This window comes from Barbus barbus (assembly GCF_936440315.1).
Source record: "Barbus barbus genome assembly, chromosome: 14".
Lineage (NCBI taxonomy): Eukaryota > Metazoa > Chordata > Actinopteri > Cypriniformes > Cyprinidae > Barbus > Barbus barbus.
Window position 1 is genome coordinate 19,682,323 of NC_136742.1, and position 24,336 is coordinate 19,706,658.

The 24,336-nt window shown below is 36.2% G+C and overlaps 1 protein-coding gene across 6 annotated transcripts; it reads right to left on the bottom strand.

Moving 5' to 3' along the window:
• Positions 1–1,903: 1,903 nt before the first annotated feature.
• LOC306880705 (putative E3 ubiquitin-protein ligase RNF144A-B) lies at positions 1,904–20,811 on the bottom strand. 6 transcript variants are annotated; one of them, XR_013785098.1, is made up of 10 exons: positions 20,524–20,811; positions 7,830–7,983; positions 7,206–7,310; positions 7,028–7,088; positions 6,279–6,489; positions 5,829–5,976; positions 4,091–4,180; positions 2,984–3,303; positions 2,401–2,567; positions 1,908–2,307 (listed from the first exon to the last, which is right to left on the bottom strand). XR_013785098.1 is itself a non-coding variant. In XM_079434428.1 (8 exons), the coding sequence occupies exons 2-8, from the start codon at positions 7,962–7,964 to the stop codon at positions 3,172–3,174; spliced, it is 882 nt and encodes a 293-aa protein (XP_079290554.1). In that variant the 5' UTR covers positions 7,965–7,983; positions 20,524–20,755; the 3' UTR covers positions 1,904–3,171. The 6 variants fall into 6 exon arrangements, 2 of the variants coding, with proteins under 2 accessions (XP_079290554.1, XP_079290555.1); XR_013785099.1 differs by lacking the exon at positions 20,524–20,811 and adding an exon at positions 10,111–10,191; XR_013785100.1 differs by lacking the exon at positions 20,524–20,811 and adding an exon at positions 10,111–10,191 and having other exon boundaries at positions 1,908–2,567.
• Between the last annotated feature and the right edge of the window lie 3,525 nt (positions 20,812–24,336).

Genomic DNA, 24,336 nt, shown 5'->3' on the forward strand with positions numbered 1-24,336 from the left:
ATGGTGCGGGGGGAGCAGTGCATGAATACATGATGCTGGAGGGTGAAGTGTAGCGGGTCGAGGCAGATGCCCACTGACCCCGCGAGAGCCCCTCTGCTCGGTCAGCCACGGCCCTTCGGCTTCCCACCAGATGCTGCAGAACCCCAGCAAAACCTCTCACACTCTTCAAAAGATGGACGTTGACTTGTTTGATAGAGTATTTAGGATGGATGGAAAACTATGGGCCTTCGTGTGAGACTTCACATGGATTTATTGTAAGACATTTGAGAAGCGGTAACACTGGGCTTAAAGGGTTAGTTCACAATTTTATTTAGCTCATGTTTTACTTACCCTCATGCCACCTAGGTGTATATGATTTTCTTCTTTCAGATGAATCCAATCGGAGTTGTATTGTTGTAAATTTGTCCTTGCTCTTCCAAGCTTTATAATGGCATTGGGTGGGTGTTTTTTATTTTTTCCAACAGTCCAAAATTAGTTAAAGTGCATCCATCCATATTAAAACATGCCTCACACGGCTCCGGAGGGTGAATAAAGGCCTCCTATAGTGAATCGATGAATTTTTGTAAGAAAAATATCCATACTTATAATGTTATAAACACTTTTCTCTCACTTCCGCTAACTGTCCTGTGTGTAAACCAATCCGGGCAGATGACGTAGGACGTAGCGTAAGCTCCAGTGAAAAGTGACAAACGCAGAAGCGCAGTGGAGAGAGAGCAAAACAATGTGCTAGCTTATTCACTCCCTGGAGCCTTGTGAGGCACGTTTTATGGATGGATGCGCTTTATTTGACTTCTTTTGGACTGTTGAAAAAAAACACCTGCCAAATCCCATTATAAAGCTTGGAAGAGCAAGGATTTTGTGTTTTATATTGGATTCGTCTGAAAGAAGAAATTCATTTATACCTATGCCTTCAGGGAGTAAAACATGGGCCAATTTTCATTTTTACTTTTTATCCGGGGTTATGAAACCCTGTTCTGTCAAACTTGTGCAGTGTTACAATAATACGTTTAGATGTTTAGCAATAGACACCCAATGGCCTCATATTTACATGGACAGTCACAGAAACACTACATGTTTAAACAGTAGTTTCAGCGTTTGAGTTGAAAAATGTCAAAAGATGACATTTACCTTTATGGTCCAACAATTTTAAGAATTTATAAAAGAATTTCATCATTCAAGGGATAGTTCACCCAAAAAATAAAATTACCCAATGATTTACTCACCCTTAATACATTAAATTAAACAGACATTAAAAAAAAATGTCATGGCTCTATAATGGCAGTGAATGTTTGTGTATATAAATATATACGTTTTGAAGAAAATGTTTACACGTTTTTAATAAATACTTTTAATAAATACTATTTTCTTCAGACATATTAGCCTACTTCTAAATATCCACTCAAAAACATTGAATATTGCTAGATTTTGTCGATAAATTTGGTCTAAAAAATAAAATGTATTAGTGGCACTTAACTGACGCGTGAACTTGTCAAAATGGCGGCTGTTGTCTCTGAAACTCGCGAAGTCACTCAGGCTCGTGCGGAATGATCTCAACATTGCTGGGTGGATTAGTATTTATTAGTTTAGTAAACATTAGCATTAGCAATTAGCAATTTTGCTCCAGCTTGACTGAAACTGATTTGAATGCACCTGATTTTGCAATTATGACTTCCCAACTTTTAAATACCGATTTGCCAGAATACTTCCCAGGACTTGAAGTTTAAAAACAGAATGTAATGCTAAATGCTAAATCTAAAAAACACTGAATCTAAATGAAATTCAACTTCAAAATTTTGAAGTATGACAGAGAAAAGATAAAACTTATATTGTTCTGCCCAAAAGGTAACTTCTTAGTGTAGTTTTTAAAGAGTTGTTCTAATGTACAAGAAAAGCCAAACAACTGCATTGCAGCATAATAATATATTTAAACGTGAAAAACATGTACATGTAAATACACATTATATACAGTTAGCTACAAAGTGTTTCAACACGCACAAAAAAAAAATGACAAAAAAAAATTAAAGGCATACTGTATTTAACAAAGTACAAGAACAAAAACTAGGTGTACTCTAGTCGTCAACCAGTTTTTAAATGTGCTAGACAGTGTACATGTGGGCTTACACATCACATTTGGCAAATTGTTCCCAAAAGTATTACTCCAAAAAAATAAATAAATACACAACTCCTAGAGTGACCTGAAAAGTAAGAAGTTAAGCCTCACTGGCCTGATTACTCTGACCTAAATTGGGAGGCCCATGGTAATGCAGGTTGCATTTGCATCTTCAACAGGTTGTGGATAAGACCCTTCTGGGTTGGAAACACAAACAAAGGCCAACATGTGTGTTATGTCAACAAAATGTATCAGTAGATGACATTTACGTGTATAAAATATTAGCTTACTTTAATGATACGTTTGTGAAAGCTTGGTTATAATCTGTGATTGATATGTGACCAACTGTCTGATACCAGGATAACAATAAAATCTCTCAGCAACACCCAAGCCTACAAGCTTCGAGAAGGCATCAGGTGACATGTCTGCTACGTCTATGGTGCGTCGTGTACAGTATCTGAGAAGATTCAAATGGAAGAACAAGGTTTTACGGTTCCTACGAAAGAGCGTATAGGAAGCATATAAAAGCAAGTGGTAGTCTACGGCTCATTAGAGCCCCTGTGTGCGAGGTACGAAAGTGAAACATCCTCAGCCACCAGCATGCATATGTAATTAAACTGAAACCAACTGGCTGAGATATTGAGGTTGAGAGACTATGCTACAAGAAAATTATGAAAGCACTGCTAAGAAATGTATTCCTGTCAAGTGTGTGTTACATCTCAGGATAAACAACATCAAAAAATAGCTTAGTTAACCTTAATACCACATAAAGTGAAGAAACAGTGATGCTGAGAAAAGATACAAGACAATGTGTAACAAAAGGACAGGAAAAAAAGTGTTTGGAAGCAGATCTGTTTAACTCCAATGGCTCACCCAATCAGCTTCTCTGCTCCTCCATAACACCTTTCAATGCAAGTCAACATATTCAGAAGAGCAGTCTCACGAACAGATGAGTCTTTTACCAATGCAGCTGGAAAGTGTGCTCAGGACAACAAGATGGGATCGCAGCCGATCCTCTATCAAATGAGTGAAAAATCACCTCCTGAAGCGGAAATTAAGTTCTAGGTGGGAAGAGGGTCGTCGTCACCACGTTTACACTTGCACTTGCAGCAAAGCACGAAAGGAGTGGCCAGCAAAAGGAAAGGGGAGGCCACTAGTAACAGCAGACCGAAGCCAGCAAAAATCCCAACAACCTGTGCACAGATCCAGGGAGAAAATTAAGAAATAAGAAAAGCAGCAAAAGATAAATAACCTGCTGTTTATAAACCAGTATAGATCAGACACTATAGGTAGTCTGTGATACTTTGACATGTCAAATCAGATGACATTCAGCCACAGGGGGGCAGTAATGGTTTTGCGATCGTATCTTGGTGTCTGTCCTAGTGCTACTTGTAGGGATTTAGTAAAGAGAGTAAAAGGATGATAAAACTCTACATTTCCAGTTCTAAAAAAAACTAAGAACTGTCAACAAGCAAACATGCTAGCATATATATATATATATATATATATATATATATATATATATATATATATATATATATATATATATATATATATATATATATATATATATAATAAATAAATAAACAAATTGTATTATTTTTGAATAGCCTAATAGTTTAATGTAGTATTATAGTGTCAAATTGATGTTTTTACATAAAAAATATCAACATGGTTTTATTAATATTCCTCCTATGATGCTTTTGAGGATCAGCCATATCTCTCCCTCTCTCTTTTTATTCCCGATATAATAAAGTAACAAAAAAGCTCAAATCTCCTGGCACTGTAAAGTACACATTAACACGTGTGACATAAGCCACTCTTGTAATAATAAACACACAATATCTCCCTACTATTGAAAAATAAATCCTACCCTGATGGCTTTTATAAAATGAGGGGTTATTTCAGGTGAATTGTGTGGGCCTTGTCTTTAGCACTTCAGATCTGCAGTCTAGAGGGATATGCTCATGTGGTACATACCTGCGTCCTATGCCAGATGACGGAGGCTCTGGAATGACCCAGTTTATTCCGGCAGGGTCCTTTATCATAGTGGATCAGTAAAAAGTCATCCTGAGGAGGCGAAGATGAATAGGAGTTACAAGGAGAAGCAGCACTTAGAAACTCCCACAACATATTGGTCTAACCAAGCATAACTGTACTGAGGGAATAAGACATGTAATAGGACATCCCAATAAAAGTTATGCTTTTAGAGTAAATAATTAGTATACAGGTGCATCTCAGAAAATTAGAATATGGTGAAAAAGTTAATTTTTTCTTGTAACATTTCAAAAAGTTAAACTTTCATATATTTTAGATTCATTACATGTAAAGTAAGACAAGACTTTAATTTTGATGATTAGAGCTTACAGCTAATGAAAGTCAAAAATCAGTATCTCAAAATATTAGAATATTTCCTAAGATATATCAAAAAAAGGATTTGCAAAACAGAAAAGTTCAAGTTCTTTAAAGTATGTTCATTTATGCACTCAATACTTGATCGGGGCTCCTTTAGCACAAATTCCAGGATCAGTGAGTTGACTTTCTCTTGAAAATATCCCATAGATTCCATATGGGGTTCAGGTCAGGCATGTTGGCTGGCCAATCAAGCACAGTAATATCATGGTCAGCAAACCACTTGGAAGTGGTTTTGGCAGTGTGGGCAGGTGCTGAAGTCCTGCTGGAAAAGGAAATCAGCATCTCCATAAAGCTTGTCAGCAGATGGAAGCATGAAGGGCTCTAAAATCTCCTGGTAGACAGCTGCATTGACTTTGGACTTGATAAAACGCAATGGACTAACACCAGCAGACGTCACGGCACGCCAAATCATCACCGACTTCAGAAACATCACACTGGACTTCAAGCAGCTTGGATTCTGTGCCTCTCCAGTCTTCTTCCAGACTCCAGACCTTGATTTCCAAATGAAATGCAAAATTTACTTTTATCTGAAAAGAGGACTTTGGACCACTGAGCAACAGTCCAGTTCTTTTTCTCCACAGCCCAGGTAAGACGCTTCTGATGTTGTCTCTGGTTCAGAAGTGGCTTGGTAGCCCTTTTCCTGAAGACGTCTGAGCGTGGTGACTCTTGATGCACTGACTCCAGCTTCAGTCCACTCCTTGTGAAGCTCTCCCAAGTGTTTGAATCAGCTTTGCTTGACAGTATTCTCAAGCTTGCGGTCATCCCTGTTGCTTGTGCACATTTTCCTACCCAATTTCTTCTTTCCAGTCAACTTTGCATTTAATATGCTTTGATACAGCACTCTGTGAACAGCCAACCCTTTCAGTAATGACCCTCTGTGACTTACCCTCTTTGTGGAGGGTGTCAATGATTGTCTTCTGGATCATTGCCAAGTCAGCAGTCTTCTCCATTATTGTGGTTTCAAAGAACAAGAGTTACCCGGAATTTATACTGTAGGGATGGTCATTAATTGAAACTCAAATGTAAATATTCTAATATTTTGAGATACTGATTTTTGACTTTCATGAGCTGTAAGCAGTAATCATCAAAATTAAAACAAAAAACTTTTGAAGTGTTTTACTTTAAATTTAACGAATCTAAAATATATGAAAGTTTCACTTTTTGAAATAAGTTACAAGAAAAAATAAAAACTTTCACCATATTCTAATTTTCTGAGATGCACCTGTAGACATTTTTTCAATAATAATAACAATAAAAAATAAAAAAAAATAGTTAAACAGGTCATACTACATGAACATCTTACATCTAATGACTCCAGGCAGTACCAGCAGAAGGCGTGCTTGCAGTTCTTGCACATCATCTGGGCACAGCCTTCATCTCTCTCAATGAAAACTTTACATTTAGGACAGCGTTTGATCGGAGCCTCATCCTCCTCACTCTTGAGGCTGGAGCTGAAAGTGGGGAGATGAACATGCAACAGAACAGGTCACGAGTGTCATGTTTTCATCAAGGCTATTTGAATATCTCTGACATTGAAGTGTTAGGTTTGGAAGAACTGATTTTATCTAATGTTATGAAATATGATTAGAAATAAAATTTCAACTTGAACTTTAAAATAGGGGAGAGAACCCTATTAAAAGAATTTGAAAAGATAGATTTGACAAAATAAGGGGCACCCAAAGTTGCAAGATTTCTGCTGTGAATGCTACATGATTTGATGCTGATGATTTAAAAAGTACACTAGTGCAAGTACCCGTTTTCCCCCGGCAGGAAGGTGGTAATCGGCAGGCTCTCCTGACATGCCTGGCCGCTGTGGCAGTCTGCCCTGCAGGCGGAGCAGAAACGCAGACTGCACTGAGGGCACTGCACCGACTGCGGCAGCTGCACCTCTGATTCATTCAGCTGGCACACAGCTTGGCATGAGGACGATGGGCACCAGGTCTGACAAGGATCCAGAAGCACCTCTGCAAGGAAAAACAAACAGCGTATTTGAAATTATGACCCATTTGATTTGATCTACAACAGCTTCAGACATCTACATTCCCGGTTTGACATTTGGAATCAAATTTTGTTTTGAAATAAAAGAGGCTGATGTACAAACACATACTCTTAGTCTGTATGATGTAAGAACTTCCTCCCCAGTCAAAAAGACTAAGCTGCAAAAAAGCTGAATGAAACATTTAACAATGTCCTGATCACTTTATGTTGCACAATTGTGTAAAAATGTTTTATGAATGTGTAAAATTTTGATGCAGGCTTTTTCAAAGAGGCTGTTGTTAAAAGATATACATTATATATTAGACTCGACAAAACTCAGCCCTATATTTTAGAGGAACAAAGTGTTATTAATTCTAAATACAATGCATTTCTTAAAAGGCACAGTAGCAAAAAAAACAAACACTCAAAACAGACTCATGTCAAGGGGGGTCATAAAAATGATGAAATGGGTTTAAAAAGCTAAACTATATTAATGCACTTCATGAATCTCTCAGGAAAACTCACCTCGCTCGAACTGGAGTCTCTTATAACGTTGCATGACTTCGCTAGCCACCATAAACTCAATCTACATCAGAAAAAGAGTATATGAGCAAGACAGGCATAAGCGACTGAGCAAGAGACTGTCTTAGCACTTTGAATATAGCACAATTATTTCTAGTCTCTTAATTTTAAGTGAGCTTACCTCGTTTTCCAGCAAATGTCCCTGTTTTGGGCAGGCAGAGTCTGGACAGCTAATAGCGATTTCAAGGCCCTCTTTAATGAGGAGTTCAACATATTGCTTCAAACACTGTAAGAAACAGATTCTTAGTTTTTAATCTTTGAAAAAAATAACGAGACAACTGTTGCCTGTGGTTATGTTTCCACCCACAAACGCTCTGTTCATTGTAGTCAAGCCAACATCAGACCGTCGTCACAGCATTCTGCTGAGACAACATTCAAGAGCTGCTTGTAGAGAACAGGCCGGTTTGGCCAATATCAAAATTCAAGAAACTAACACATGGCAAAAACAACTGTCAAAGCATTAGTATAGAATTCTATGTACACATACTCAAATATATATTCTATATCTAGAATAAAAAAAAAAAACAGTATCTATCTATCCATCCATCTATCTATCTGATGAAAAATAGAACTCAGACAGGTCGTGTATTTAGAGGCATAGGAGCTCCAGCTCCTGTATATTTAGAGCAGTTACATTACTGCTGTATTCCCACTTGTGAAAAGGCTGTCTTACAATTTGTTTTGTTAGACTGGAATGCACACAGCAGAAAAACACACTAAAGTGGACTCTGAAGACAGTCCTTACCAGACTGCAAAATATGCACTGGCACTGGGAGATGGTGGTCATCTGTTCCAGGGGAAACTCTCCCAGGCACAGTTTACAAGACAGAAGGGGCGCCAGGTCCACGTCCCAGCTGGGTTCGTAGCGAGAGCTGCTCATGGTACACGGATCTGGGACACTAAAAGATAATAAAAACAGCTGATGCAATCAATAAATACCATGTCATTTTATCTAAATAAATTAAAACAGAACATTGCAAAATATAATCAATAATTTTAAAATGAAACTATTGAATTTAGACAACATTACCAGTGTAATTTTAGTACAATAATATACTTCTACAGTATTTAATAATAATTTTAATCACTGTCAATTTTGTGCATTCGTTATTAGTTGTTTTTTTGTATATAACATTTATTTTTAATATTTCCACTAGCTTTAATTGGTTTTTATTTCAGGTTTAGTCATTTTATTTCTTCAAACTTATTTCAGTTAGCTGCCAAGGGAATTTGCCAAGTTTAACGTTTTCCATCTAATATTTATAGGCCTATTTTATTTTACTTCAGCTTTATTTCAATTACTGAACACATTTAATAAGTTTATTTCAATTTAAAACAACAACAACAACACTAATCGCAGCAATATAATGAACAGTAAGGAAAATAAATATTAATTCTGACATCTGCTAAAAATATCTGAAAACAGCATTTAAAAACTGCCAAAAATGAAAATTCTGTCATTAATTACTCACCCCCTTGTTTTTCCAAACCTGTAAGACCTTCGTTCATCTTTGGAACACAAATTAAAATATTTTTGATAAATTCCGAGAGCTCTCTGACCCTCTCACAGACATCAAGGATCCTTTCACGATCAAGGTCCAGAAACATAGCAAGGAGATCGTTAAAATAATCCATGTGACATCAGTGGTTCAACCATAATTTTACGAAGCTACGACAATACTTTGTGCGCAAAAGAAAACAAAAATATCGACTTTATTCAACAATTCGTCTACTCCGTGTCACCCTGGTGCCATTTTGGAGAATATCCACTGAACGTACACAACCTATGCTGTTCTGTGTCAGATACGTCAGGCATATACATTCAAATCAAAGCACAAACAACTTAAACAATGTATCCGTGTGACGTGGGTGGATGAAAAATATCTTAATTTGTGTTCTGAAGATGAACGGAGGTCTGTAACGACATGAGGGTGGAGTTATTAATGACAGAATTAGGGCTGCCACTAACGACTTTTTATTTCGATTAATCTGACGACTAATTTTTCGATTAATTGATTAATCTAAACGACTAATTTCCCGCACAAAAATCAACAATTTTACTTAAAAATATTTTATTAAACCAAATGAAATCTAAATGTCTATGAACTCCTTTTTTTAAAGCAAAAGTGAAGTGCAACAGAGTGCAAGAAGCAAGTGTCCATCTCATAGTCCAAATCACTGAAATCAAAGTTCAGTATTGCAGTGTAAGAATGACAACATATCCACATGTTCTAGTCTAATAATAATAAAATTATAATCAAAAAACACTTTTTAAAGAAGTATTTACCAGAAATATTATTTACCAGAATTTATTTAGGTGAAAAATGTAAATGCAGTATTTCTGAAAAAAATACTTTTAATATAAAATCAATTAATTGGATTTGCTTTTTATTATTAAAATTTAATGGAACAATTAAAATGGAATCCAGAAAATAATGGAAAACCGAATTTGGTAAAGATAAAACTGTAAAACTCAATTAATTAGACAGGCTTTTTGATTAATAAAATTTAACAAAACTGAATTTGGAAATAAAACGGATTTCATAGGGCCCTATAATTATATATATATATTTTTTTTGTGGTAATAAAAATGGATTTAAGTGAACAATAGCTTTTAAAATGACTTAAAGTACATATATAATAGCAATGGTGCAATAATAATTAGTTCACATAAAGTATCAAAAGCAAGAAATCATATGGTTTTATTGAACAAAACTAAAATACATAATGTATTATAAACAAAAGAGCTAATGTAGATTACGCATTACAACAAAGACCTGCAGGGGCGCCGACAGCCTAATGATTGTTTTTACACATTACTGTTTAATATTGACCAAGCATCATTTAATTCAAACGTACACTTAATCTTTAATATTTGGCCATTTCTTTAGGACAGAAATGCTATAGCCACTGTAATTATATGAATATGTGGACATCAAACCGTGTAAACTCAGAGTGAGGATTTGAGCTTTTATTTTGAAATCGCGATATATTGTCCTGTTTGTGTAGATTTATAAATGATTTACCTTACAAATCTGATGAAATGGTGCGCGTTGCGTTCCCAGATGAACTTTAATAAACCCGAACTCACAACAGCATGCAGAGATGGAGTACATACTTTAGATCTAATATACAGGCACGCATCCGTTTCTCTCTTAACTATTTACTTTCATGTTAGAGATAACCAACTGAGTCTGTATGTAAAACTTGTGTGTTTTGACAGTATTAGCGCAAAAGATAAGTTAGTTGAGTAATCAGGCGCTGTTAGACAGGCTTTTTAGTGTGCGTGCTTCAGGTGTATGTGCTCAGAAAAAGCACACGTCAGACCAGCGCGCGAATGAAACATTTAACCAGCAAGGCTTGTGTGCAAATAATGTACTTTTGCGATCGCGAATAAGTGTAGTGTCCTGTCAGAGTAACTCTACTGCTATATGTCGTGTTGTACAGTATATAGAGATGGAAGCGCCAGAACTGTATTTGACATAACGTGCGCTGTAGCGCGATATTTCTTCAAAAGCAGATCGTGGAGACATTTTTATCGTCCACGATCAAAAATCGTCATATCGCACACCCCTAGCACAAAGTAAAGCAGGGTTAGTTGTAACGCTTTTTTTTTTTTATATTTCCGCACATGCTAGCATATCCAAATTTACAGTATTTACTAGTTACCATATCAACATTATATAGAGAAAAAAAAAGTGCGCCAAAATTCAAAAGTCTTTTGAAGATATCGCTGAACATTTATTTTACCATAGGAAAATTATACTTCTGGCTTAAGTAAATTTTTCATCTCAGTTTTTATTACTAATTTAAAATGAGAGAAATCAGCTGTTATTTTAATCTCCAATCTGTTATTTATCAGTTTAGTTTTGTAATGCTTCGATAACTAGCAGAAGACACTAACCGGTTTTAAATTAAAGTTGTGCAACAGGTGAACAAATGAGAAACAGGTGAACAAAGACTGACAATCATTGTTTAATGTTCAGAAAATATTATTTCAAGATATGGAAAGCATTTTGGCTCGGTTATATGGGCCGTCCCAGGCATGGTTGCAATATGTTCATTGTCAAACTCAAAAATCAGATTACTTTTAATTATTAAAAAACGCCATTATTTAAAATAAATATTTTATTTTATTGACAAAATATTTTAGTTTGTCTTGTATATTTTTTTCATCAGATCAGATAACATTTTAGGATGTCATATGGTCATGTTACAACATGCCCCTCAGCTGTTACAATGTACCCCACCTAGGGGGCATGTTGTCACATTTCACTTCCAATTTTTGAGGGTAAATAAAGAAAAACATATACACTGTATTTATGAAACAAAGCGACATATTTGTACTAGACAAGTGTAAAATTACTGTGGATAAAAAAAGTTATACTCTGAACACGAAGTGGATTCACACAATTTGAGAAAGTCAAAAAGTGTTACTTTGTGCCCTGCTCTCCCCTACAAACATTTGAGGTATCTCACTCCTTATCTATTAAAATGTTTGGTCTGCCACAAGAGTTTTCCCTTCAGAGAGCTTCTGCTGTTTGCCAAGGGCTTGTCTAATCAGTCAATGGCAAGTATGTCAATATTCCTCAGTACTGCTGCCAGGCAACCCAAAGAAAACTAATGACTGTCTCTGCTGGAGAGCCGTACAGAACAGACTCCCTCAGAGAGTACAAGCAACACAGCGCAGCCTGCTAAAAACAAACAGACTTCTGCAAAACACACTGTATGCTTGAACTATCAAAAGTACCTTCACAATATGCTACAGCAAAACTTTTGCACTAAAAAAGTAATGTGCTTCACCACACCACCTCATCACGCACTACACACCATCATGTGCTGAAAGAATTAATTGTTGAGGAACATTCAGATGGTCTAGTTAGCATGCTTCCCCACAGCAGATATCTGTGTAGGTGGAGACAGATGGAGACTCATGTGCTTGCGCCTGCACGCTCTCATTGTGTTGTGGTGGGAATAGTCGACAGCCCAAACAGCAATGGGCTCTCAGCAGGCTGTGCGTCTCTGTTTGAGCCTCTCACCTCCGTCACACACCCACACAGCCTTAACAAGACACAGTAACTCACATGCCATATGTAAAACCACGTGTACGGGATGAGATTATTCTGTTCTTTATGATTGTCGGCTGTCAGACACATTCCTGGTGAGACCTTGAGTAAAAGCCAAGGCAGACTGTGAGACATCAACAGTGTTTTATGTCGGACTGATTGTATGATGTACATCTTGGACAGTGCTGATGTGGTAATCACTGCTCTTTCTGACATCTTCACCTTGAAATGGTACCACACAAATGAAGAAAATTAAATTTTGTAGAATATATGAGGTCTATCATTGACGAGGCAGTGTTTATAACGTGAAGGGAACACAATTTAAGACTTCTTTCTCTGACAAACACACTGCATCAAACGTCACCACTTGTGCACCTAATTGGTTCTTCATTAGACAGTTGACATAAGAGCAGTTACACTGTAGAACTACAAACCACGGAACATTGGCTGAATGTCTGATGCATATGGTACACAAAAGTGGAAACACTTCAGGAGCTTCGAAGTCGTCCTCTCATTTGTTGAATAATACAGGATTTCCGGGAGACGTGTGTGTTGCGTTCTTTAATGTTCCGCCTGGAAACAAAGATGCCGTGATGCCAAACCCCCTTACGAAAGAAGAAAGCTGTCGTGTTTACAACTGTGTATCAGGGTCAACTAAACGCTGGATTTTCAAAAGTATGTGAAATATTGAAAGTTCGCGGCATAGCATCTTTAAAATGCGTCCGAGAGATTTACACACTGGTCTGTTATTGTGGCGACATTTCCACGCCCCGAAACTTGATGCTGAACAAAATGAACTGTGATTGGTTGTTTGACATGTCGCTCAAACGGCCTCATGGGCGGGCCTTGGCCAATAAAAGCTACCATACATTCCAGACCTTCAGCCGTCAGTCTGAAGGTCTGGCTACGCGAGATTACTTTTTAGCCAGCCATCCAATCAATGGAGGAATGGCAGGACATACCAAACTGACCAATCATCCTGCTTGTACAACAATAAAGAAGTTAATATTACTGGTTACTGCATTTTTATATTCGGTAATATTCTTCTAAATGAGATACTAGTAATACGTTACTGCCGTGGATATTCCACATCATAGCAACCAAATCGACAGCTGGAAAAACTTTTTTTTTTTTACAGTCTATGGGAAAAATGCTGTGCCACCAAAGCGTTTTCAAGCGCCACCAGCTGGCCATTTTCAGAAGAGCACCTGTCATTTTTCAGGTGGCTAAAAACGCTTTGGTGGACACGTTACGTTATTGAACACTTATTGTTAGCCATATATATAGTTAGCCACTTATTATTAGTCTTTTTTGCATTTATGCAATATACTGGAGCCAAACTTGAGAAAGTAGACCAGAATATTCCACTGCATTCCTGGACATGAAATTTGCGTAGCTGAAGGCGGGGATTATGCTAATTGTGAAGGAGCGTGCACGAGCGCCCTATTTACGAATGATTGGAATTCATTAACATACGCATGTTTAACTATCAAATCGGACGTTTACGAAGCATTTGTGAATCTGGAGGAGAGTTTTCGGGAAGGTCCGTTTTACGTGCAAATTACTCTGAATTTACTCCTAAATTTACGAATGTTTCATGAATGAGGCCCAATGTCTGTCAACTAAACAATATGCCTCTGAGAAAGCACTCTACCTAAGATCTAACCTCTCAAACAGCAAATTCAAATACAAACAACTAGAACAAATTATATTAAAAGGAATAAATGACCAGAAACAAAGAAGTCCACCACACGCAAAATCAATTTTTTTTTTAAATCGCAAGCATGAAATAAGGCCTATAAACCTCAATTGTGCATTCATCTAGACTAACCACATCTGGAGCCCTTCCTCCATGAGTCAGGAAGGGAAGGTCAGGAAATACCCTATGTATCTGGGTCACACACAGCGGTTTGGCACAATGAAACCCTCATAGGGTCCAAGATGAGGACAAAGAGTGGCCAACAGTTTGGCAATGTAATTGAACTTTTCTATCTGCAGACGGAGGTTAATAGTTGAACTAGCTGACAGCTGTTAAGTACATTTTCTTGTAGTGAATGCACATTTAAAAGCGCTAACAGATCACTTAAAGAAACTGGTTTCACTCAGTTTTGCAAAAAACATTGGGGCTCCGGAGAAGCCAATATAGCTTTCATCTAAGTTTTAGCACAAGTATGAGTAAAAATATATAATGATAAAGGTCTTACGAAAGATCTATTTTTAATCTATCTAGGTTAAAGCCAAATTAAGCTGTTCTCAATTGTCGCTCCAACTGTCTCTTGCAAGCAGGGTGAAAACAGTTTGGCTATCAAGACCTTTGATAGAAACATTAAAACACATTATCCTCCATTAATGAAGACAATGTAAGGATAAACTCAAAGCATCAGTATTGCTTATTAATGAAGACAAATTATAATGTTCTAGAAGTATTTTAAAAGCATATTTTACACTAACTCACTCAGTTTTCATATCATACTTTTGAAAGGTGCTGAAACCATTTACAGCAACACTGGTCTTTAAATAAGCCAGACACATGCTTTTGGCAGGTCTTCCAATTAGTGTCAGCAACAATACTGAAATCCCTGAGCAACCTAATTGCTTAATTGGATTACATTACGAAGGAGGAGTATGCGAATACTTAAGTATAACTGTGCCAGTCAGACTGCTGCTAAGAGAAAGACAGTGATTCACAGTAATTTGATAACGATAAAAATAAGGTCTTTCATGAACTTTGCTGACATGAAACCTGTTCCTGACAAAAAAAAAAAAAAATATATATATATATATATATATATATATATAGCTAATGTTCTCAGTCACTGTATTTGGAGCAGTTTTCTACAGTTCCCTCCAAAGTGATCACTCTTGACTCACTATCATGTTTAAATTAAATCATCCAGACTGCTTTTGTGAACAGGGTCAAACGATTCACTGATGAAATCTGAATCAAACCATACATTTTTTGTGAATAATCATGAACAGTTTATCGCTTTAAATTGTTAAATAATATATAAATAATAACAAATAAAAATATAGCTGCAAGCAGCAATGACGGGGCCAAGCACACCAGCGGCAAAACGAGAAGCAAAGCATAGCATGGAGCATCAGAACAACTGCAAAAATTAGTAATTGAAGGCATTTTAAGATTATTGTAGTAAAAATGGCTGAAAAATCATTCAAAACTAGCAGTAATAGGATTGATTGACTTTTTAGTTTTGACCAACAGGTGGCAACGTCAACAAATCAATGTGATGTGTTCTGTGTGATGTGACAATGACACACACAAAGTTTGGTATCAATATGCCAAAGCATTGTAGAGATACGGCCTCAAGTGTCATTTTGGCCTCATACCTCAAATTCGTTGTTGTGGTATGTGAAAACCAGATAACTGACTATATGGCAAAGTCAGGAGCTAAACGTGGCATGGAGCATCAGACCAAATGCAACAATGAGTAACAAAAGCAATAATTGCATGATTGTAATTGAAATGGCTGAAAATTATAAATAAAACCACCAGTAATATGATTAAATGGCTTATCACTTTTGGCCAATAGGTGACGCTCTAATCAAAGCACTTTGTTGCGTTCTGTGTGAGTTGACAATGGCACACACAAAGTTTGGTGTAATTACGTCAAAGCTTTGCATAGATATAGTCTCAGACTCATTTTGGCAACATGCCTAAAATTTGTAGCAGTACTATACAAAAACGGTTTTATCTGTCGACATGAAATCCATAACTTTTTGTCAGCGTGGTCTGAAGATGATCCCATTCAATTTTGGTGAAAATCGGACGAACGGTCTAGGAGGAGTTTGAAAAAGTAGGTTTTCAACATGAATCAATATGGCGGACAGGAAGATCGGCTTATTATAGAATAATTGGTATGTATGTTGTCGGCATGACCCAAGGAATATTTTGAGACCAGTTTCATGACAATAGGCTGATGCAATCAAAAGTTATTAGCATTTCTGTAACTTCAATATTCAATGGTTACTGAATGATCTATTACTCTTGACCAATAGGTGGCGCTGTGACCAAAATGACGTGGCTTGGTCAGAGTGAGGTGACAATGACACATGCAAAGTTTGGTGTAAATATCTCAAAGCTTTGCAGAGATACAGCCTCAGATGCAGTTTGGCATCTTTCCAGCAAATTTGTTGATACGTTAAACGAAAACCGTTTTGTGTATCGTCACGAAATCCATAACTTTTTGCCAGCATGGTCTGAAGATGATCGGAGTCAAATTTGGTGAAAATCCGACGAACGGTCTAGGAGGAGTTCGAAAAAGTAGGTTTTCAACATGAATCAAAATGGCGGACAGGAAGCTCAGTCAATTATGGCAGAATTGGTATCAATGTTCTCGGCACGAACCAAGGAATCTAGCAATACCAGTTTGATAACAATAGGCTAATGTACGCAAAAGTTATTAGCATTTTTCGAAATTTCGTTATAACTTTTGACCACAAGGTGGCGCTGCCCCCACATTTTTTGTGTACATTCAGGGCCTGGTACCGAACATTTTTGTAATTATTTGCGAAACGATACGCTAATGCGTTCTTAAGATACAGCAATTTAAAGGTAAATTCAAAATGGCCGACGCCCAAAATGGCTGAATTGGGAAAATTGGTTATCGTTTGACTCGGCATGATGTACTGAATCTAAAGACACCAGTTTTGTGATTTTTGGTGAGAGCATTCAGAAGTTATGAGCAAAAATATGCAATTTATATCTCCTGACCACCAGGGGGCACAGCGCCGTAACACTGCAGGTAGCCTCAGGTCATGCTTGTTATAACATACACCAAGTTTCGTGTCAATACGCCAAACCCTTGCGGAGATATAGCCTCAGATACATTGTTGCGTGCTTTTCGGCAAATTCCTTAGTGTGGTATTCGAGAACGCTTGGAGGAATCAACTTGAATTCCATAACTTTTTGCCTACATGGTCTGTAGATGATCTGAGCCAATTTTGGTGAGAATCGGACGAATATTCTAGGACGAGTTCGACAAAGTAGGTTTTATGAACAATTGAAGATTGCGAAAAAACTAAACCTTGCGATTTTTGAATTTTGGACTTGATTCGACTCGGCTTGAGCCAAGGATTCAGAGGATTAAATAATTTTCATTTTGTGGCTTACTGTTCAAACGTTATTAGCATTTCAAAATTGAATTTTTGGACAATTGGTGGCGCTAGAGATTTTGAGTTAGAGACTCCAAATTTGCTGTGGTTACTGCTGACACTATCATCTGTCAGTGTGCCAAATTTTACAACTTTCCCGCAATCGCTTATATGGGCTGCCATTCATTTGCGGCGGAAGAAGGAGAATAATAATAACGCTAACGGTTTCAATAGGTGCCTAAGCACCTTCGGTGCTTGGCCCCTAATAATAGCTAATGATAAAATAATAAAAGGTTTTGCACAAAACAGAATTTTCCTGCTGTCTATTCCCAAATGGCCACACTGAGGAAAAAAGATTCACAAAAGCACATATATCCTCATTTAGAACAGTGTGGTCTGAAAAACTCTGCAAGGCAATGTGCAGGTCAGAGGGAGCTGACAGTGTTCCTGCCAAGCACAGGATGTGAGCTCTGCCCAAGGAAACAGCAACACTTCCTGTTTTTGCCATACGCATGCCAGCATATGTATGACTAGGAGCCCAGACTTATGCTCTGGTGTAACTGGTGTAACAGTATAAGTACATGCAGAATAAGTTTTAGTTTGTATGCCAAAAAAGCTTTTCTACACCGAAATGTGCAAAATTATGATTGTGATTATAATATTTATTTTTCTGTTAATCTGCAGAAAGTTCAGAATGAGACATTTTATCTTTTCTCTCAAATGATTAAGGGAATTATACTGTTGACACAAAGGAAATCTTGATCAAAATATGTAGACACCAACAGCCATGCATTATTCAAATAATAAAATAGTTTATACCACAGTATAATTGAATCATTTAATGAGAAGATGTGGTTAGCAAGTTGTGGAGAAGTTGTGATTAGCAAGTGTTGGTAAAGTGACAAATCGCACTGTGCACCAGAAATCAACCAGATGAATCTCTAGAGGGCTTGTTCCATTTCAGTGTAGACAACATGATCTAAAGAGGATTTAACAGATTATGTGAATGGCTGGGATCAAAGGATTTGTAGCAGTTCAAAATGCACACCCGTCATCTCTCATTCAACAATGTCGGAGAAACTATAAACATGACTGAGGAATACAGAGAAATATGTAGTTTCTGTTCTCATAAGCGTCCAAGGGTGTATTCACACCCGTCTTGTTTGGCTCGATTGAAACAAACTCGTTCGTTTCCCCTCTTGGTGCGGATCTTTTGGGCAGGTGTGAATACAGCAATCGCACTCTGGTGCGGACCAAACAACCGCACCGAGACCCAGCTGAAGAGGTAAATTCTCTCATTCTGTAAAGTTGGTGATCAGCATGCAGTGAGTCACCTCAGCCTCTTGTCCTCACTACACTGAAGATATGCTACACAGCTCCCTGATCACAGGTCTGAAAATTAATAAAGAACACATTAATAGGCTAATTTATTTGGTCTGGCCTCAATAACAATTCACCTAGCTGTGCTGAGACATCAACAAATCCTTGACGTAATAGTTAAAGTGTTTGTACGTATAGGCTATAGCAGGAAGACTGAAAGCTGGCAGGCAGTTTGTTCCGGACATGGGTAGTCCCTGTGCATTTCATGAAAGGGACATTCAGAGCTGACCAGCTGTACTACGACAGACACTAATACCCCTCTTTCATGCTCAGTCCTCTTCTGCAACGTCACACTCGGCCCAATCATCTTCCACTCTTTTAATATTTATGTCTGAACATCCCAATTTAGGTTAAAGGCACCAATCTTCATGTAAACCAAGTGAATGCACAATGAAGTCTCCAATTGCTTTTAATAATACGTTTCTACACACTACAGGTTAGACTTATTCCTGTCAAAGTGCAGTTAACTTCATAATTAATTTCATAACTCATAATTGGCTGCCAATCAAAAGATATATCCAGAGTTCAATACTCGAATCAAGTATGATCTGGGTCACTCTCAGATTGACCACAGAAAATGCCAAGGCTGTGGCTGCTAGTCAAGTCAAACTAAGCTGAGAGACTTTGCAGGAGTCTGCATGAACAAGGCACATGTCCAACTCGGCCCTGCTCTTTTACAATGCACTGAGGAACAGAATTTTTTTTCGTCAGACTGATAAAATCTGAAATATATTGTGTTTGTGCAAGCTAGATGTGAACCACACTTGTGATTACAGGTAGGGTTATTATCATTAACTAAGACCAAAACTATTTAAAACATTTTTGTTAATGAAAACAAATGAGATAAAATAAAATATAAATATTAGAAAATATTGAAAAAAACTAAATAAATGAAAATGAGAAATGTTGCCAGTTGGCAACTAAAAGAAATAAGTTGAAGATTATAAGTTTAAGTTATAGTTACTAACTAAAAAAAAAAACTAAACCTGAAATAAAAATACATCAAACCTATACAGTTATATTTAAAAACAAATCTAAAACCAATAAAAATGACAAAGCTAATTACTAAAAATTTAAATAAAATTAAAAACTGAAAATACAAAAATAAAATCTAATTCAAAATACGAATAAACTATAAAGCATATAAAACTACTAAAATACAGGCATGCAAACTACCATTTTGACTGATTTTTCTTTCTTTCTAAATTTCCTTTTGCATTAAACATCCTGAATAAACAACCAATGTCGGAAGTATATTTTTGCAATGAATCAACAGTAGACTGTCAGGCATAAACTATTAAGAACAACTCCCACAAACATTGTAAAAGGTCATGTTTTGACTGAGCTATATTCTGGGAAAGAGGGGCACATGATCTCATCTGTTTTCTGAGTGATTTCCTAAAAGTACATTTCTAAAGTAAAATAGCATCCATGCAGATGCCACGGTTCTTATTGCAGTACATTAAAGCCACTGGTGGTGACCATCTTTAGAGGGAAAGCCCTATAGGGAAACCTGTTGTTGTATGAGCAACCTCCTAAATGACACACACATATACATATATACATATACATATATACATATATATATATATATATATATATATATATATAAATATAATGGAGTTTCCCTGGATTATGTGAATCGGTTCAGTCTGACAACATGCTGAGATTTCCCAAAACACCAGTGTACTCAGATAATAAATACAGCATATTAATTGCTTCAAAGAGACAGCGTCAACAGCGGTTACATTTTCAAACACAACATGAAAGGTGGCATGCAACCAAAACAAATCACTGCTTTCATATCAGAATGGTTCGACCTAACGATGAATACGCCGCTTTACTCATTGTAATAATAACAACAATACATGCATCGCTTACCTTAGGATGAATCAATTAGTTGTCAATCCGTTATAAGAATATCATCAGCTCCAAGCACAACTAAGCACAATGTATTCCTATTCGTCCACATTTGTCACCGATAAAAAGGAAAACAAAAAAATAATCGCTCACAGAAAGAGACTAATATATCAGAGAAACGCTTTCTGCCCTAATTAACATCAGCTGGTCGGACTGGTCGCTGTGTCTCTCTGGAGAAGCGCCATTTGACTGCGCATGGAGGCGTGCGGTTGCGACGCGACGCTCGCGGGCGCCCTCTGCTAACGCGACGCGGACAGTGCCTAGGAGTACTTGAGACAAGCGGGAACTGCCATCTGCTGGTGGTTGTCTATGGCAAGCCGTTTTGACTTTTATTCCTTCACAGGATATGAATTCTTGAAATCAACAATTCAATTTTCACAAATTCTTGATATCACAAATTAAATTTCAACTAGTAAAAACTATAATTGTTGATATCTATAATTGTATTTTAACTAGTTAAATGTCACCTATAGGCTGCCATTCAAAATCAATTGTTGATATCAATAATTAATTTCTGACTAGTTCAAATTCCAATTTCACATATCAGAAATACAATTCTTATTAGTAAAAAATGTCTATTCTTGATATCAAAAATTAAATAGTTGATATCAAAATTTAATTGATGATATCAACAATTTAATTGTCATGAGTGACAATGTTCATTTCTGATATCTGAAAATATATTTCTGATATCAACAATTGGGAGGGTAACTTATGATATCAACAATTTAGTTCTTCATATCAAAAATTAACATTGTCACTTGTGCCAATTAAATTGTTGATATCAAGAATAGATTTTTGCTAGTAAGAATTGTATTTCTGATGTGAAATTGGAATTTCAACTAGTAGCAAATTAATTATTGATATCAACAATTGATTTTGAATGGCAGCCTAGGTGACATTTAACTAGTGAAAATACAATTATAGATATCAACAATTTAATTATTGATATCAAGAATGAGCATTTTAATATTGAAAGTTGAACTGCTGATATCAAAAACAGCTATTGTTACTAGTAGAAATCTAATTCCTCATATCAAGAATTAGCATTTTAACTAGTAAAAATTGATTGTTGATTTCAAGAATTCATATCCCGTGAAAGAATAAAAGTCAAAACAGCTTGCCATAGTTTGTTAGCAGCATCTGGCATACAGCTGTCCTAATTTGACCTGTGCATGAGGCATTATAACGGCACCAAATTTCTTTGTGCATTAAATAAGTATTTAAATAATTAAAGTTATAATTCATCCCAAAAAAAAAAAAAAAACGGTCTTATTTTAGAGCATCTGTCTATTTATTACAAAAAAAAAAAGACTTTGAGTGGAGTTTGATCCAGGTCATATTGAAATTGCAATGACTGAATGTATCAAAGTATGAGACAAACCCCTACTGTTTTAGAATTAATAATAAATAAATAAATAAAGCAGTGCTGTCAAACAATTAATCGCAATTAATCACATTCAAAATAAAGGTTTTTGTTTAAATAATACATGTGTGTGTACTGTGTATATTTATTATGTACACACACATGCATGTATATATTTAAGAAAACATGTAATATTTATATATTAAATATATTTACAAATGATATAAATTATATGAATAAACATATATGCATGTAAACATTTTCAAATTATATACATGCATGTGTGTATTTATATATACATATTAAATATACACAGTATGTACACATATATTATGTACACAACAACTTTTATTTTGGATTTGATTAATCGTTTGACAGCACTAAAATAAATAAATAAATAAATAAATAAAATAAAAAACCACACAATGTCAGCACTGAATTTACTGTGAACTGAAATAAACTATGCAATTTTGTATGTAAATATGAAATGTTATAGTTTTATCTGTTTCTTTAATTATTGACACGTCCAATTCCAGACTTTGATTGTTGATATATGATGGTCATATTAAACCTGTGCTGAATTACATCATGTCTTCTTCATTATTTATTCTGCTTATAAAAAGCATTTATGTATAGGATTTGTTCAAAATATGAATTATTACATGTTTAATCCAAATAAGCTTTACTTTTTTTTTTCATGCTTGTTCATGCTATGTTCACTGAACCATAAACAATTAAACAATTATTGCACATGCACTTATGAATCAGCCCTTAAGTCACTTAGAGTGTGCAGGCAGTCAACAATTAGGGCCACAGTTAAGAAAAGAAACCTTTTTACAGAGTCTTATATATATATATATATATATATATATATATATATACATATATACACACACACACACACACACACACACACACACACACACACACACACACACACACGCACATATATATATATATATATATATATATATATATATATATAATTTTTAATGCTTCTATGCTTGTGTCTTGTCAGTACCATTGCTGGCCACTAGGTGTCAGTGTGAGGCTTACAAGATGACATTACCGCATATGGCAACGTCACAAAAGATTTAATTCATGCTGCAATAAAAAAGTGCACTTGTCTGCACCGCGGAACATGTCAGGACATGTTACAGCATGTTATATTTCGAGATGTTTGTTGTTTTGGAACTCTGCGTAATAATCAACATGCTAATCCGATGTTTGGAAATGATTTCCTGCAAAGCATTCATAGGCTACTGTAATTTGCAGGATAGTGCTGAAGACAGAATCTAATTACACACTATGTAATTATGAATGCATTCAATTTTAATGCAAACTAATTGATAATGTGATTAGATTGTCGAACTGGATACATCTAAGTATTTAGGCTACCATATAAAGGCCTTTTTAATATCAAACAGAGATATACAGATTTACTAAACATCTGTGAAATAACATTTTGTAAAACATGTAAAATAACCTAAACCTCTAAATTCTTTCGTTTATTATTATTGGGTATAAGTTACTGACTAAACAGCAGTGGAAGAAATGAGCTGTTAGGAGAGAGAAAATATCAAGTGTGCAGCTTTCTTAGTGAAAAATGTTGGAAAGCACAGCAGGTCAGATATTGCCTTGTGGTTTGGTGTTTACTTTTGCACTCCATATAGCCCTGGGCCAAGTCACTATGGCAACTTCCTTGCACCAGGAAGGGAATAATTGCAGTTCAGAATTCCAAATGGATGGTGTGCCTTGTTGAAGGTGATAGTTTTGTGCCTCTCATTCAGATACTGCAATCTGTCCGACTAAGGAAAACAGTCACATATCGACCTGGTTCCTGCGGTGGGTTTCTGTGATCATGTGTTGCAAATCAGTGGATTTGGAACACTGAAAGCTGCCATGTTTTATACCACGAGAAGACACATATGGGATTTTGTTCATTAGTCCAAGTCATATATCATTTTTTTAAGAAGCTGCATTTTCCCTCTTCGGCTCCAGTATGGCTTGGAGATAAATTCTCATCTTTTTTAATGTTTCTGCTATGAAGGATCACTTTAATCTGTCAGCTTTTTTCCTGCCTACATTTGGGTGGTATCTTCTGAAGGAAATGTTAAATTGCATGTGATAAAGCTGTGAAAAGCACAGGCTCGATATCACAGAAATCCACTTCCAAAAACAGTAAGTGTGAAAGATCACTGACGTCTGAAGCTGTTCTTAGAAAATTGTTTGGCAAATGTTTATGGGTGAGACCAGTCGTTTCAATAGAGATCCACACAATCCGGTATTTTGTGTAAAGGTGCAGTCATATTTGTGAAATTATGGGGACAAAAAAGGTCCACTGATGTACCAAGCACAGCTCAAACAGAAGTCACTTTCTAGCCAAGCAGGTGTCTGTTAGTCAATGT

Bases quoted from the DNA above. Each gene is read 5' to 3' on its own strand.
- LOC306880705 (XM_079434428.1), bottom strand. From the start codon at position 7,964: ATGAGCAGCTCTCGCTACGAACCCAGCTGGGACGTGGACCTGGCGCCC. The intron at 7,089-7,205 runs GTAAGCTCACTT...TTTCTGATGTAG, and splicing joins GACATTTGCTGGAAAACGAG to ATTGAGTTTATGGTGGCTAG. The intron at 5,977-6,278 runs GTACTTGCACTA...CCCCACTTTCAG, and splicing joins TTCCTGCCGGGGGAAAACGG to CTCCAGCCTCAAGAGTGAGG.